We start from the raw sequence: 15,906 nt of genomic DNA on the forward strand, positions 1-15,906 counted from the left end.
CACAACTATAGCTCTGCAGGGAGGACTCGTCTATGCTGGCCTTTCTCTTACCCCACCAGACACTTGGCAGCACTGGTTCATGGTGGTCCATCCTGACTCTGAGAGGGGAGGAGAGACAGAGGGGAGAGGGAGGGGGAGGGAAGAAGGGAGACCAAATCCACTCTCTCCACCTCCAGTTCCCAGAATTGGGTGGTCCGAGGATCCAGGATCCCTGGAGGGGAAGCGAGGAGGCAAGAGGCCATGAGCTGCGTCTCAGGGGGCCTCTGCTTCTGACCTTTTTGGGGCTTTCAAAATTGAGTTGGAGAAGCCAATACACCAGGAATGCAGGAAGAATAATTTAGAATTTCTACTTACATCTTTTAAAAAAAATTTTTTTTAATTTATTTTTTTGCTGAGTCCGTTGCACATGAAAGTTCCCCAGCCAGGGATCGAACCCAAGCTGCAGTTGGGACCTGCACCACAGCTGCAGTAACATTGGATCCTTAACCTGCTGCACCACAAGTGAACTTCCTACATCTATTTTTTTTTTTTTTTAAATCAGTAGGCAGGAGTTCCTGTCATGGCTCAGCGGTAATGAACCGGACTAGTATCCATGAGGATGCGGGTTTGATCCCTGGTCCCTGGTCAGTGGGTTAAGGATCTGGCATTGCTGTGAGCAGCTGGGATCCAGCGTGGCTGTGGCTGTGGCTGTGGTGTCTACTGGCAGCTGTAGCTCTGATTAGACCTCTAGCCTGGGAACCTCCATATGCCGCAGCTGCAGCCCTTAAAAAAAAAAAAAGGTGGGAGTTCCCATCATGGCTCAGTGGTTAACGAATCCGACTAGGAACCATGAGGTTGTGGGTTCGGTCCCTGCCCTTGCTCAGTGGGTTAAGAATCCGGAGTTGCCGTGAGCTGTGGTGTAGGTTGCAGATGTGGCTCGGATCTGACATTGCTGTGGCTGTGGTATAGGCTGGCGGCTACAGCTGCGATTAGACCCCTAGCCTGGGAACCTCTATATGCGTGGGAGCGGCTCTAGAAAAAAAAAGGTAAAAAATCAATAAGCAAAACAAATGAAACTTTACTGATATCAAGTATGTAGCATGTCAGTTCACAGGTAAATTTGCTACATATGTTGACGGTATTTTTTTCAAAAGTTGTCACTGATGGGGAATGTGATAAAAGATGTTTAGAGGACTTTGAGGTAAATGAAAGCTGTGAAAAAGTAGGTGAAGCTTCAAGAAGCGACTGGGAACCAGAGTGGGTGATAAGGGGAGCTGGCATGGATTCTCAAGGTCATGACCTTTGGGGGTAGGGGCAGGAGAGAAGAGTTTTTGCCCAGGAAGTCACTAAGAGGTGCAGCTTCTAGAAGGGGCCTCAGTCCTCCACCTGTGTTGCTGTAACTGTTTGACATTCAGAGAGGCAGAGCGTTAGGTACTCCCGAGGCAACCCTAACAGAGCCCGGGTTCTCCAGGTTCTCTGGTCCTGAGCCCATGGAAACCAGGCAACCCACCTCTCATGCCCAAGTGGCTGAGGAACCCTACCCAGGTGGGAGGGAGGCCCGCTGGACCGCTGGAGAGGATCTAGATGTTCCAGGCACACTCCCTCCTGGTAGGAGCAGTGAGATCAGAGTTATGGGATAGGCTGAGTATGGTCACCAATGACGGATTTAGATTTAGGGATTAACACACTTTCTAGATCTGAGTGATACTGAGAGCTGCAAAGTTGTTCCCCCACAGTTTAGCTCAACTCCCAGACAAGGAGGGGTCTCAAAGGGAGGGGGAAATTGGGGTCACCAGATTAGACGCTTGGTTTGCCAGAGGCTGGTGGTCTGGAGGGTACGTGTGTCGGAGGAGGTTGATGCCTGAGCTGCTCACCAGAAGAACACTGTGCCCCTAGCCTGTGCGTGGGGTCCCTTTGGACCCATTTATTGACCCATGGCCCTGTCATCTCAGCCTCATTCTGAGAGGGCTGCCCCGGAGAAGTGAGCCACCCTACCGATCCAGTTTGGTGGCGGATGTGGGAAGTTGGAGAGAACACACTATCCATCTCCAGGATAACTGGGAAGGTTGGGTCTTGGAAGGTGCTGTGACACCCATCCCATCCGAGCAAAATGGTGCCCACTTCGCGAGGAAGAGGGCACCAGGGCCAGTCCCATGTGCAGTTGCGAAGATTGCTCCTTCTGAGTTCCGCTGTTCCAGAGCAGTGCTCCACGTCGCTGAGGTGGTACCATTCCAGGGGAGGAAGGCGCTCGTAGGCGGACCACTTCCTTCCAAGGTCAGGTGAGTGATGTCATCGGTTGCTAGGCAAGTTTTTCCTGTTCCCTGCCCCCCCCCCCCCCTTGCTGGCAGAACCAACTATTTCTGTAGCCAAACAGTCACTAATGCTGCCAGTTATCGGCCAGGTTTGCTGCCTTGGGAAAAACCGGTGGTGTTCTAGTTACTGACTAGATTTCTCTTTCGCATTTTCTTCCTTGGCCTCCCTGCCCTCGTTGCTGTTGTCTATGGCTGTTGAGACTGGGCTCACCTGCCTGGAGGCGGGGAGGCTGGCACTCCTAATGGACAAGGCCGATGTCATGGAGGCCGGGAGAGGCAGGCTGAACCAGGAAGAACTCCCACTCCTACTTGAGGCCGGGCTGAAGTGCCAGGAGCCCCAGTTCGGCCCCCTGAACAAGGGCAGACTTAAGCCTCTTGATGACATGTCGCTTTTTCTTTCTGTGAAGGTGGACTTCGAGTGGTGCTTAGGCCACTGTACCGGCTGGGGGGACACCAAGGTCATCTTCTTGGACATTAGATTTTCTAAGGGATCAGGGGCCATACAGTCCGGGAGGCACCACCACTGGCGAAGTGGGTGGATTGGGATTGGCAGAAAGGTGAGGATGCTGAGAAAGGTGACCCAGCCCAGAGTCCTCTGCAGGTAGGGCTGTTTTACTTCCTGGCTCTGAGGGCAGAGGAAGGGACGAAGAAGCAGTGGTGGTGGGGTTTCAGTCCACGTGATGCTGTGGATCAGATTTCCCCGGGCCTGGGGAGCCGGTCAAAGGGTCCCCAGGGAGGCCAGGAGCCCAGACTTAGGGTCCTGGCAGAGGGGTTCTGACAAGGGGTCCCCAGGGTGGGGGCTGGAGGCCAGGGTGGGGGAGTCTCACCGCACTGCTGTCCCAGGCGATGTAGTAGAGGTGTGTGCTCTGGTAGAACTGCACCAGGCAGAGGGCGAGGAGGGCCAGCAGCCCCGGCAGCGTCACGTAGCACCACAGGAATGTGGGGAAGGGCCACAGAGGGTGGCCTAGCTCACTGAACAGCTCTTCCCGAAACCTGGGGTGGGGGCCATGGGCAGCGAAGTCTGGGAAGGAGCCCAACTGTAACCACCAGGGCCTGGAGCCCTTGGGGGGGTAGGCCCTCCTGCACCCCTGCACCCTCAGCTGGGTCGTCCTGCTGTGCGAAGGGCTAAGAGAGCAGATCATGCCCCCATCCCCCCCTTCCCCCCAAAACCTGGGATGGGGTCCCTGGCTGGCAGATCCCAGGGCCTGGACGTCACCTCCTAGCTCCGTAGATCCAGACCAGGGCCATGTTCTGGAAGGCCACAACGATGATGATGCTTATTGGGACCAGGTAGTCGTCAAACAATGACATGACGTAGCTGCCAGCACGACTGGTGAAGACGAGGCTGCCCAGAAAACCTCCCAAGCAGATGATGGCTAAGGCAGAGGCAGGTTTGGCCCCACTGAGGTCTGTGTGTAGGGCTGGGTCAGGGGTCAAAGTGAGCCCTGGAGACTGGGGGTGGCCTGGTGAGGAGGGGTGCCAGGGCAAGGTGGTCACTGGGGTGAGGAGCCCCATACCTGAGAGCATCCTGGGATAATCCCTGAAGATGGAGATGGAGTTCTGAATGGGAGAGACGATGCCTTCCAAGAGCTTCATCAAGGTGCTCAGCCCTATGATGAGCAGGCCCATGAAGAAGAGGATGGCCCAGAAAGAGGCACCAGGGAACAATGAGATGATCTGGGAGAAGGCTGCAAAGGCCAGGCCGGGGCCCTCCATGAACTGTGGGGGAGAAGGGCTCTGAGGCTGTGGCAGGACTGGATGGGGGCGGGAACTGGTGCAGTGATCCATTAGCCACGTCTGTCTTGGGCAGAGGAGTGAGGCACAGAGGGGTGGATGGGTGGCCAGAGTGCTGAGTGTTTGCCCTTCTTGGTTTCATAAGCTACACAAGTTCAATCTCTTGAGGCCTCAGTTTCCTCCTCTAATAAATAAGGATCCTCAGGGTGATGTGAGAATCCCAGGAGAATAACAGTTTAGGCCCTGTCACATACAAAACGGTGGTGGAAAAGTGATTATAAATGTTCCCTGCCTCAGAAGATGCATAGGCAGCCCCCGAGGCCCCGGAAAATACATTTCCCAGGGTCCTCTGGGGCCAGCGGGAGGCACACCTTCTCCTTCTGCGCCTTGATGCTGCAGGAGGGGGAGAAGTAGACAATCTGGTGCTGGAGGTGGTCTGGGAGGCTGCTGATCCAGTCCAGGTAGTCCAGGGAGGGCAGGAGCAGGATGTCTTCCGGGGGCATGGCATCCTGAGACAGCACCCCCTGTTCTATTAGTTTCATCAGCTTGGAGACACTCCTGAAGGAGAAGCAGACGAGAGGAAAGGTGGCAGAGAAGAGACTGGCCCCTCTGCTATCAGCAAAGGGGGACACTGAGGATGGAGAGCAAAGGGAGTTGCCCCAGGTGAGTGCAGCTGAGAAGCCAGGGCAGGAACCGGAAGCTAACCACATGAACTTGGGTGACTTGCCCTGGGCATCCCACCTGAGGGGCAGATGATACATTTGTAGTAGCTAATTCCTCAGTGTTATGGATAGAATTATGTGCCCACCCCTCCCAAATTCATATGTTGGAAGTCTTAACCTCCCCAGTACCTCAGAATAGGATTTTTTTTTTTTTTTTGTCTTTTTGCTTTTTCTAGGGCTGCTCCTGCTTCATATGGAGGTTCCCAGATTAGGGATCTAATCAGAGCTGTAGCCAGCGGCCTACACCACAGCCACAGCAACACGGGATCCCCAACCCACTGAGCAAGGCCAGGGATCGAACCCCCAACCCCATGGTTCCTAGTCAGATTCGTTAACCACTGCACCACAACGGGAACTCCAGAATGGGATCTTATTTAGAAGTAGGGCCGGAGTTCCCGTTGTGGCGCAGTGGAAACGAATCTGACTAGTATCCATGAGGACGCAGGTTTGATCCCTGGCCTCGCTCAGGGGATTAAGGATATAGCATTGCTGTGAGCTGTAGTGTAGGATGCTGACGCAGCTCGGATCTGGCGTTGCTGTGGCTGTGGTGTAGGCCAGCAGCTATGGCTCCGATTCAACCCCTAGCCTGGGAACCTCCATAGGCATGGGCGCAGCCCTAAAAAGACAAAAAAAGACAAAAAAAAAAAAAAGAGAAAAGGTCATTTCAAAGATGGAGAAAAAAGATTGAACAGACTTTGCTCTGCCTTACCCACTGATTAAGGCCGGGGATCAAACCCGCATCCTCATGGATACTAGCTGGCTTCATTACCGCTGAGCCACAATGGGAAGTGATTTTTTGTTTGTTTGTTGTTAAATGGCTGCACCTGCAGCATAAGTTCCCAGTCCAGGGATTGAATTCAAGCCACAGCTTCGACTTATGCTGTAGCCGTGGCAATGCCAGATCCTTCAACCCACTGCACCGGGCAGGGGATCAAACCTGCACCTCTGCAGCAACCAGAGTATGTGCAGTTGGATTCTTAACTCACCGCGCCACAGCGTGAACTCCTGAGACTATTTTCTTATCTATAAAGTGATGAATATTAAAATATTCCTTTTTGGCTGTTTTCTCTGAGAAGAGAAGTGCTGTTATTATTGCTGTTGTTATTGGAAAGGCTTGAGTGTGAAGGTCATGAGGCTGGGGGATTGCTAAGATAGAGGGAGGGGGACCTCTTCTTGGACCTGCGGGAATGCGAGTACTCACTGCTTGACACAGGCGTGGCCACTGGTGGTGGTCCAGAACCCCAGCACTATAAAGATGATGGATGTGGTCAGCAATGAGGTCACCAGGTTGACCAGGGCCACCAGAGAGGCCACCTGGGCATAGTTGTCACCTCCAGCGTCGTAGGAGAATAAGATGATAGTGCCCATGCCCAGGCCCAGGGAGTAGAGCACGTGGCCTCCTGCCTGACACCACAGGTCCAGCGAGGCCCAGGCCGAGAGCTGTGGGTGGGAGTGGGTGAGAGGAGTCTGGCGGTGGGAGCTGGCAGAGGGGGCAGGCTGGGTGGGAGACAGGGGGAATGAGGGGAGGTGGGGAGCAGGAGGAAAGAAGACGTAGGGGAAGGAGAGGCAGAGAAGGCCTGGGCAGCCGTCAGGGGGGAAGGTTTGGAGTCCGCCGCCTCACCTCTGTGGTCACCATACGTCTGAGGCTGGTGGTGGCACCTTCCAAGAGGAGCCCTCGGATGAGGAAGCAGAGGAGCGTGATGTAGGGCAGTAATACTGAGAACACCAGCATCTGCCCAGGGGGGTCGGGGCAGAAACCAGAGGTCAGGAGAAGAGAATGGGGGAATGGGACAGAGGCGAGCATTCGAGGGGGACTGCAGGTCAGCAGGAGTCGAGACGTGGAGGCGAGCAGTGTCAGAGTGGCCCAGGGGTAACAAGAAGTGGAGTTCCCGCTGTGGTTCAGCAGAAATGAATCTCACTAGCATCCATGAGGATGCAGGTTGGATCTCTGGCCTCCTTCAGTGGGTTAAGGATCTGTGTTGCTGTGGCTGTGGCATAGGCCAGCAGCTACAGCTCCGATTGGACCCCTAGCCTGGGAACTTCCATTTGCCACCAGTGTGGCCCTAAAAAGACATAAAAAAAGGGGGGGGGGAGCTATGGGAGGGTTACTCTAGGGAGACAATAATATTGTTTTTTGGGGAAAATCCACCCATCAGCTGCTCAAGGATGAAGAACGAGGCCCCCGGTCAAGGTTGCTTTTACGTTGTGGTGCAGCTGGTCAGTTCCTGGGCCTTGGTGTTATGGCCTATCTGTGAGCTTAGGGACAGGAACTGCCAAGGGGGGAGGAGCCCCTGAGGCTGTAGGCTGCAGAGAACAACTTCATAGGTGAAGGGGGAAGAAAGAAATAGAGGAGAGACTTGGGGGGAAAATAACATGTTTAGTAGGAATTAAATTTTTTCTTCTTTTTTTTTGCTCAGGGATAAGGGAGGGAAGGCCCCCCTCCCTCCCAGGGTGCTTTACTAAGCCTTTAGTAAAATCTGCCTTTGTGTAAATGGTTTATTTTATTTTATTTGCTTTTTATAGCCACACCCTTGGCACATGGAGGTTCCCAGGCTAGGGGATGAATTGGAGCTAAAGCTGCTGGCCTACACCACAGCCGCAGCAATGTGGGATCCGAGCCACATCTGCAGCCTCCACCACAGGCTCATGGTAATGCCAGATCCTTAACCCACTGAGCAAGGCCAGGGATCGAACCCACAACATCATGGTTCCTAGTCAGATTCGTTTCTGCTGCACCCCAACGGGAACCCCTAAACGGTTTGTTTTAAAGGCGGCAAAGAAATGGTGAGTGGGCCCCAGGGGATGCATGGTAGTCGCGTGGATTGCTTGCATAGATATGGGGCCAGAAGGTACAGGTAAAGTGAACCAAAATGAGCTAATAAACACTGAAACAACTTTTCCACAGAAGGAAAATATCCAGGCTCCAGGGGGCTGGATCTGAAGTATGGATCGGGATAAAATACTCTCAATGAGAAACTTTGGCTAAAGTACTCTCAATTAGAAGCACTAGGGGTTAACAGGCACTGTGGAAATGCAGGAAGGTGGAGTATGCCAGGCTCTGGGCGTGAGGCTGTGGTTCCATCTAAAAGGCTCCGTGCAGGTCCCTACCTGCAGTGACATGCAGATGAGGGATGGGGCAGGGGAGTCGGCTTGGTACAGGGGCTCCTCCATGCCAAGGGTAGGTGAAGAGCAGTTCTTTGCAAGAGGAGCGGTTGACAGCTGCTTAGGGAGAGCACAGCCTGTTCCTTAGGACCCCTGCTGGAGATTCTGGGTGCTCACATCAGAGCTCACCCTCTGGGCAGGTGGGTGGGTCATGGGGGTTGGAGAAGAGCTGTGTGGTGTGGGGCCAGGAGCCTGAGGGTCTCTGGACTTGCACAGGTGAGGTGGCAGTGGGATCAGTGAGGAGGGTGGCTTACCTGCATTGACATCTTGAGCCCTGTAACCAAGATTAAGAAGAGGAGGAGCCAGACCGCAAAGATGCCCAAACTGAGATTCAGGACGAGGACCTCAAACCCTTCTTCAATGTTGTTGGAGGCATTCAGGGTGTGGTGGTACCAGAAGTACTGGTGGGACACCGTCCGAAGGCAGGTGACATCTGGAGGACCCAGGCGCTTAGGTACCACCTCGCCTGGTGTCCGCCTGTGCTCTTCCTCCCCTTCAGATCTCACACCCTGTGTCTGGCTCCGGGGTGCCCCTGCCTCCCTCGGCTCTGCCAGTGCGTTCTCTCTCCCTCTTCTCACCGGTAACGTTGGTGCTCTTCATCGGTGGGCACTGGTTCCAGGGCAGGGGATGATCAAAGGAGTTGCCCAAGTAGGAGAGGCTCCAGGTGACGATGCTGCTGTTATACAGGCTCACTAAGGTGCACACCTGGGGGTGGACACATGGGGCCTGAGGGGCGGGATGGGCAGGTGGAGATAGGAAACCTGGAGACCGCGGGGGGGTGAGCGAGGATGCCTCTTGGCCCCCGCCCCTCATTCACCAGTAAGCCGGCGTAGCCGATGCCACCCAGCCAGGGGACAAGCTGCTTCCAGACCCGGATGTTGTCCACACGCAGCCACTTCCCCATGATCATCTCCATGTACAAGAGGGGAATCCCGAACAGGAGCAGCATGAAGAAGTACATCAGGATGAAGCTGCCTGAAGAGGGGAGCCGGGAGCGGAGCTCAGGCAGCCAGGAGTTCTGGCCCCCCTCCTCATCCTCAGGGAGTCTGGGAGCCTCCCCTCCAATTGTCTCCGCCCCCAGGGCCTTGGAGTCTAGGCTTCCAGCCTTCAAACTCTTTTCCCAAACTCAGGATCCGGGCCCATGGCCTTACCGCCTCCATTCCGATGACACAGGTATGGGAAACGCCATATGCTGCTTAGCCCAACGGAGAAGGCCACCTGGACCAAGACGTTCTCGGTTCTTTTAGTCTGAGCAAAGTAGTTTTGGGTCTTGGCGGCCAGAATCTCCTTGGCCGAGAGCTTCCAGGATGGGGTCGAGGAAGTCTTGTGTTCTTTGGGGACCTCGTCCTCTGATATTTCTTCAAGGGACTCCATGACTTTCTTCTTATAGGCCACTAACTCCTGAGGGAATCTTGGGGTCACCAAGAATAGCAGACTTTAAGGGACCTGTCTCAGATACCAGACTTTTTTTTTTTGTCTTTTTAGGGCCACACCTGCGGCAAATGGAGGGTCCCAGGCTAGGGGTCGAGTTGGAGCTATAGCTGTCGGCCTACACCACAGCCACAGCAACGCCGGATCCTTAACCCCCTGAGCAAGGTCAGGGATAGAACCCACATCCTCATGGATGCTAGTCGGCTTCATTAAGCGCTGAGCCATGACGGGAACTCCCAAATTTTTCACTTTAAAATGCTAATTTTATGCTATGTGAATTTCACCTTAAAATATTAAAAAGTGAAATAATAGCTATCAGACAAAAGTTGGGAGTATTTGTCATGAGTAGACTTGTATTACACAAAATATTAAAGGAAAACCTTTTGGCTGAAGAAAAATTATCCCAGATGGAGCAGAGGCATGCAAGATGGAATGATGACCACGAGAAGAGGTGAATACATAGACAAAAAGAAGACACCATGGACTGCTTAAAGCCACGATTATAGCAATGTACTGTGGGGTTGATAATAACCATTCATTTAAAAAACTCTTAGGAAACTAGGACTAAAAAGGAATATCCGGAGTTCCCATCGTGGCATCTGACTAGGAACCATGAGGTTGCAGGTTCAATCCCTGGCCTTGAACAGTGGGTTAAGGATCTGGCGTTGCTGTGAGCTGTGATGTAGGTCACAGACACGGCTCGGATCTGGTGTTGCTGTGGCTGTGGTGTAGGCCGGCAGCTGCAGCATCAATTGGACCCCTGGCCTGGGAACCTCCATATGCCACAGGTGCAGCCCTTAAAAAAAAAAAAAAAAAAAAAAATCTTACAGCAAATATCAGATTTAGCAATAAAATTTTGAGGGCTTTCCCCTGGAGCTCAATAATAAGGCAAAAATGTCCACTACAATCCCCTCTAGTCAAATAAAATTTAAAGTTTGGGTGGATTAACAGCATTTATGGCCCCAAGTCTTCCATTTTTCCTGTATCTACCCCTTTTACAACATGATTCTGCAGATCCTCTCTCTAAGGGAGGCTGTAATCTACTTTCCCATCCCTCAAATCTGGGCCGGGGTGCCAATTCAGAGCCCCAGCTGCGAAAGACCTTCCTTGTTACTGCTTGCTCTGTCACACTTCTGCTGTCACCATAAGGATGTGTCTAGGCTAATCTGCTGGAAAATGAGAATATAAATCAGAGCTGAATCACTCCAGTGGTCCCAGCTCAAACTAGGTGAGATCAATCAAAAGCCAGTCAATCCCCTCATATACTTGCTGAGCCCAGCCTAATGACTCATGAGATATAATAATAAATTCTTGTTGCTCTGAGGCACTGAATGTTGAGGTAGTGTGTTGTACAGCATTTTGATGGCAACAGATAATTGGCACAAGGTCCTAGACAGTATAGTAAGATTTTTTAGAGTATAAAGTTTGGAAAAAAGAAGTCAAACTGTCATTATTTACAGATATGACTATGCATGTGAAGAATAAAAAAGAGGGAGTTCCCGTCGTGGCGCAGTGGTTAACGAATCCGACTGGGAACCATGAGGTTGCGGGTTCAGTCCCTGCCCTTGCTCAGTGGGTTAACGATCTGGCGTTGCCGTGAGCTGTGGTGTAGGTTGCAGACGCGGCTTGGATCCCGCATTGCTGTGCTCTGGCGTAGGCCGGTGGCTACAGCTCCAATTCAACCCCTAGCCTGGGAACCTCCATATGCCGCGGGAGCGGCCCAAGAAATAGCAACAACAACAACAACAACAACAACAAAAAAAAGAAAGAGCCAGAAGTTACAGAGTAGAAGAGAGTTGCCACACATATAGTTGATAGAGGGCTTTTGTCCAGAATCTATAAAAAGCTCCTCCAAAGTAATCAGAAAAATATAAATAACCCAATCAAAAAACACTCAGGAAACTTGAGATCTTTCTCCAAAGTGCTTTTCCAATTGGCCAGTGAACATGTGAAAAAGTCCTCAAGCTATTTCAACAGCAAGGAAATGGTAATTTAAGACAAGACTGGCTTGAATAAGAATTCCCAAATACCAGCAAAAATGAGGAGTCACGGGAAATCTTATGCACTGCTGTTGAATGGAAACTGACAAAAATTATTTTGAGAGATGGGCTGGCCATTACTTATTAAGACTGAAGGTATACATAGCTCATGAACAGCAATTTCACTCCTAGGTGTAATTGCATAGGTATCAAAGTCTACATATGCACCAAAGGACACCTTTTTCTTAACAGCATTGCTTGCAACAACCCCAAAAGGAAACAGTCCAGAAATCTATCACAGTAGCATGACTATGGAGCGAAAGAGCCAGTACAATGGACTACTGCACAGTAAAGAAATGAACTACGACGATGCTTAACGAGATGGATGAATCTCAAAAACATAACATTGAGTGAAAGAAGCTATATTCTAAAGACTACATATCATATTACTCTGTTTATATCAAAGTCCAAAAAATAAGCAAAATTAAAGTATTTAGGTGTGCACACTGAGGTGGTAAAATAAAAAGCAAAGAAGTGACGACCATAAGTATCGGAGCAGGGCAGGAGGCACTGGTGGTTAGGAGAGGCTCAAGGGAGTGTTTCTAGGATATAGGCGATGTTCTCTTTTTTTGAATAGGATGGTTGGGGAATTTGCTTTATAAAAAATCATTCAGCTGAATGTTTTTATTTTGTACACTTTTTTCCAATATGTATTATATTTTATTTTATTTTTTTTTTTTCCCTGTCTTTTTGCTATTTCTTTGGGCCGCTTCCGCGGCATATGGAGGTTCCCAGGCTAGGGGTCGAATCAGAGCTGTAGCCACAGGCCTACGCCAGAGCCGCAGCAACGCGGGATCCGAGCCGCGTCTGCAACCTACACCACAGCTCACGGCAACGCCAGATCGTTAACCCACTGACCAAGGGCAGGGACCGAACCCGCAACCTCATGGTTCCTAGTCGGATTCGTTAACCACTGCGCCACGACGGGAACTCCAGTATATGTATTATATTTTATAATAAAAGCATATACAGGTGCAAAAACATAATAAAGTCATTAAAACACACTAAGTCAGAATATAAAATGTAAAATGCCATTTACCTAAAAAAAAAGTTCACAAAGAAAAAAACCATGTTTCTGGAATTCCCTCTCCGGGCAGCAGTTAAGGATCCGGTGTTGTCACTGCAGTGGCTCAGGTCGCTGCTATGGCGCAGGTTGGATCCCTGGCCTGGGAACTTCCACTTGCCGGTGGTGTGGCCAAAAAGAAAAAAAAGTTTCTTTCTTTTTTTTTAAAATTAACATGCATTACTTAACTCTTTTTTTGAATGTACAGTTCTATAGATTTTTTTTTCCTTTTTAGGGCCGCACCTTCGGCATGTGGAAGTTCCCAGGCTAGGGGGTCAAATCGGAGCTCCAGCTGCCGGCTTATACCCCAGCCACAGCAACGCCAGATCCAAGCTGCATGTACAACCTACACCACAGCTCATGGCAACGCTGGATCCTTAACCCACTGACTGAGGCCAGGGATCAAACCCGCATCTTCATGGATCCTAGTCAGGTTCTTTAACTACTGAGCCAAGGCAGAAACTCCGAAAAAAAAGTATATAAGTGTTTATACATGTGCATGGAAATTCGTAGAGAACACTGTTCTGGCTGCTCTTTCTCACACTAATGCCCTTCCTTCTGTTCCTTCCCATCCTCCCTCATCCAGATAACTCCAACTTAGCACTGATGTCTCCTCTCAGATCAGACTTCCTCCGGAAAACCAACCTTGCTCACTTTGTCACTTCCCTGTTGTGGTGCCTGATGTGGAGTTCGCGCTCGCTAGAGATCTTTTAAGATTCTATTACAAGCACCTTACACACAAAAGTCCTTTCACCTGCCCAGTGTAATGACCCCAATAGGCCCCATCTGGGGGGCAGTCCTGATTAGAACGCTTCCATCAACTGCTGAAATCTGGAAATGTTGCTATTTTGGCATTCAGATCACAACTCCCACAACTCTCACTAGAATAGCTCTTGTTGGGTAACCAGTTTCCAGTTCTGGTTTGAAAAATTGCTCCCCCCCTCCCCAACCCATTCTAGAGCCCACTGCACAGACTCCAGCCAGAGAGACAGTCATCCTGCCCTGCAAACGCCTTCCAGCCTCAATGGGCAGTGTGGGGACCAGAGCCAGCTCTTGGAGCAGAGCAGCACACAATCGAGGTCATTTAAACCTGGACTTGAGAAGATGCTATGTGCAAGAGGGCACCATTTGGCCTCCTCTTGGTTTAAGTTTGAGATCTTAGTTTAAACTAATTAGGTGCCTACACAATCTTAAAAGATAACCATTATTTATTTATTTATTTATTTAGTGCCGCACAGTGGCATGCAGAAGTTTCCCAGGCTAGGGGTCGAATTGGAGCTGTAGCCACTGGCCTACACCGTAGCCACAGCAATGCCAGATCTGAGCCGCGTCTGAGATCTACACCACAGCTCATGGCAATGTCAGATCCTTAACCTACTGAGAAAGGCCAGATATCAAACCTGCATCCTCATGGATGCTAGTCAGATTCATTAACCACTGAGCCACGACAGGAACTCCTGTAAGTATTTTTCTTACAAATTAGCTATGATTATAGATCATATACCTTGGATATACTGTTAAATGTAATGTATAGTATATAATTGTATATTAATATATGTGCGTTTCTTAAAGATTGGAGATATATTGTATATATACCATGGATATACCACACATAGATATCCATTATGTCATGAGTATATCCTGAGTATTTTCTATGTAATAAAGCATTCTTTAAAAATATAATTTTTAATGGCTACTTAATATTCCAGAGTCACTATATAAACACGACCAAATCTATCGCTTGCTTAAATCTTCTGGAAGATGCCTCACAGCCCCGTTTAGCATAGCACCCAGGGTCCTCCAGGAATAGCCCAGAGCTTCCCGCCCCTGCCTTCAGCCGCAGCCAGTCCCTTGTCACCCTTTCGAGGGTTCTTACCTGCAATTTACTTGGTTGCCGGTTGGGGATGCCCCCTCTCCTTTCACCCCAGGGAAGTGTCAGCCCAGGGTGCACCCGCCTCAGATAATAGTCTCTGTCACCAGTCGGACCCAGTCAGGATCTGTGCACCTGATGTTTCTTGGCCTCCGTGTCCCCTGCTCTGTCTATTCTCCGCCAGGCCCTCAGAGAAACAAAGGAGCGACAGCCTGTTTGAGAGCCAGCTAAGAAACTCTTTGGTCGAGACGGGAGAGTACCAGGAGGCCACCGCGGAGCCGCCGGCCAGTGAAGGACTCGCCTACCGCATCCGAACCCCACCGGCCTCAGCCCCCATCCCCGGCAGGGGAAGTAGTTGTCTCCAGGGTGGGCCCTTCCGAAACCGATGGAGGGGAGAGAAGGGGGTGGAGCGGGGAGGCAGCGAGAGGGCCAAGGGACTGCGGCTCCTCTGGTTGTCTACAACTACCCCGCCCCTTCCACCCGCCGGGGGAGGCCAGGATCCCTCAATTCCTAGAAAGAAAGGGAGATGGGAGGGGAAGCTCCGAGGTCTGCGTCCAGAGGCGGAGGGGTGGGAACCCGGGGAACGGAAGCCGGACTCCGGGAGAGGGACCAGGACTACCGCACCCCGCTTTACCCGTCACTGACGCGCGAGTCTGGTTAAGACCCAAGAGCGGTCGCCTCTGCGAGCGCTTGGGGGTGGGGGTGACGGGCAGCCTGGGCGCGCGACGGGAGGACGAGATGCGAGGGTCAGTGGGAGCCACCGTCGCTTTAACATTTCACTGTAGCCGGAAGGTGATTTAGGCAATTTGCCCTGGAGATGCTCCCATCTGGGGGGGCTCTCTTGGCCTCTCTCTGAAGGGAGCCTCCTTCCCCCGCACTCCCGCTTCCCAAGAGCTTTGAAACCTAACGATTCGCGCTGAAGTGGGAAGAACAGTTCAGTTCTTCCCCCTCCTTTTTCACCCCAACATCCCTGCCTCCTTGGAGCATTTTCTCTCCAAGTCTGTTCTCCAAGGAGGATCCCTAGGGGTCCCAGGTACCAGGCCAAACCAGCTTTGCTGTGGGTGGAGGGAGGTCACTGGTAGCCAAGCAGATTCAGCAGGGCCAGGAGCTTAGCGTTACCGTACTTCGCGGTCTGAGGGAAGGGGAGAGCGAAGATAGAAACCCAGGGGACCTGTTTCAGAGTCCACACTCTTAACCACGGTGCTATAAAGATTCAACATAGTGTACAGCTTCAAAATCTAAAACTGGGAGTAAAGTTACATAAGCAACTTGATGGCACAGAATACAAAGTCTAGAAGAGGACCTGGGTACCGACAGATATCGGGATGTGACATCAGACCTGTGGTTGCCAAGGAGGAGGGTGGGCGGGGGAGGGATGGATTGTGAGTTTGGGGTTAGCAGATGCAAACTATTATATATAGAACGGATAACCAACAACTGTATAGCACAGGGAACTACATTCAAAATCCTGTGATGAACCATATTGGAAAAGAATATAAAATAAAATATATAGGAGTTCCCGTCATGGCGCAGTAGTTAATGAATCAACTAGGAACCATGAGGTTGTGGGTTCAGTCTCTGCCCTTGCTCAGTG

At 51.2% G+C, this 15,906-nt stretch overlaps 1 protein-coding gene across 1 annotated transcript; it reads right to left on the reverse strand.

Annotated features, from left to right (window-relative positions):
- Positions 2,597-15,706, reverse strand: LOC110261361 (orphan sodium- and chloride-dependent neurotransmitter transporter NTT5-like). The gene is made up of 12 exons (XM_021097557.1): positions 14,319-15,706; positions 9,061-9,320; positions 8,727-8,884; positions 8,488-8,614; positions 8,164-8,342; positions 6,369-6,479; positions 5,949-6,187; positions 4,397-4,583; positions 3,508-4,010; positions 3,119-3,284; positions 2,731-2,916; positions 2,597-2,641 (listed from the first exon to the last, which is right to left on the reverse strand). Exons 2-12 carry the CDS (start codon positions 9,281-9,283, stop codon positions 2,597-2,599), a joined length of 2,124 nt encoding a protein of 707 aa, XP_020953216.1. The 5' UTR covers positions 9,284-9,320; positions 14,319-15,706.

The sequence above is a fragment of the Sus scrofa genome, chromosome 6, assembly GCF_000003025.6.
Source record: "Sus scrofa isolate TJ Tabasco breed Duroc chromosome 6, Sscrofa11.1, whole genome shotgun sequence".
NCBI lineage: Eukaryota > Metazoa > Chordata > Mammalia > Artiodactyla > Suidae > Sus > Sus scrofa.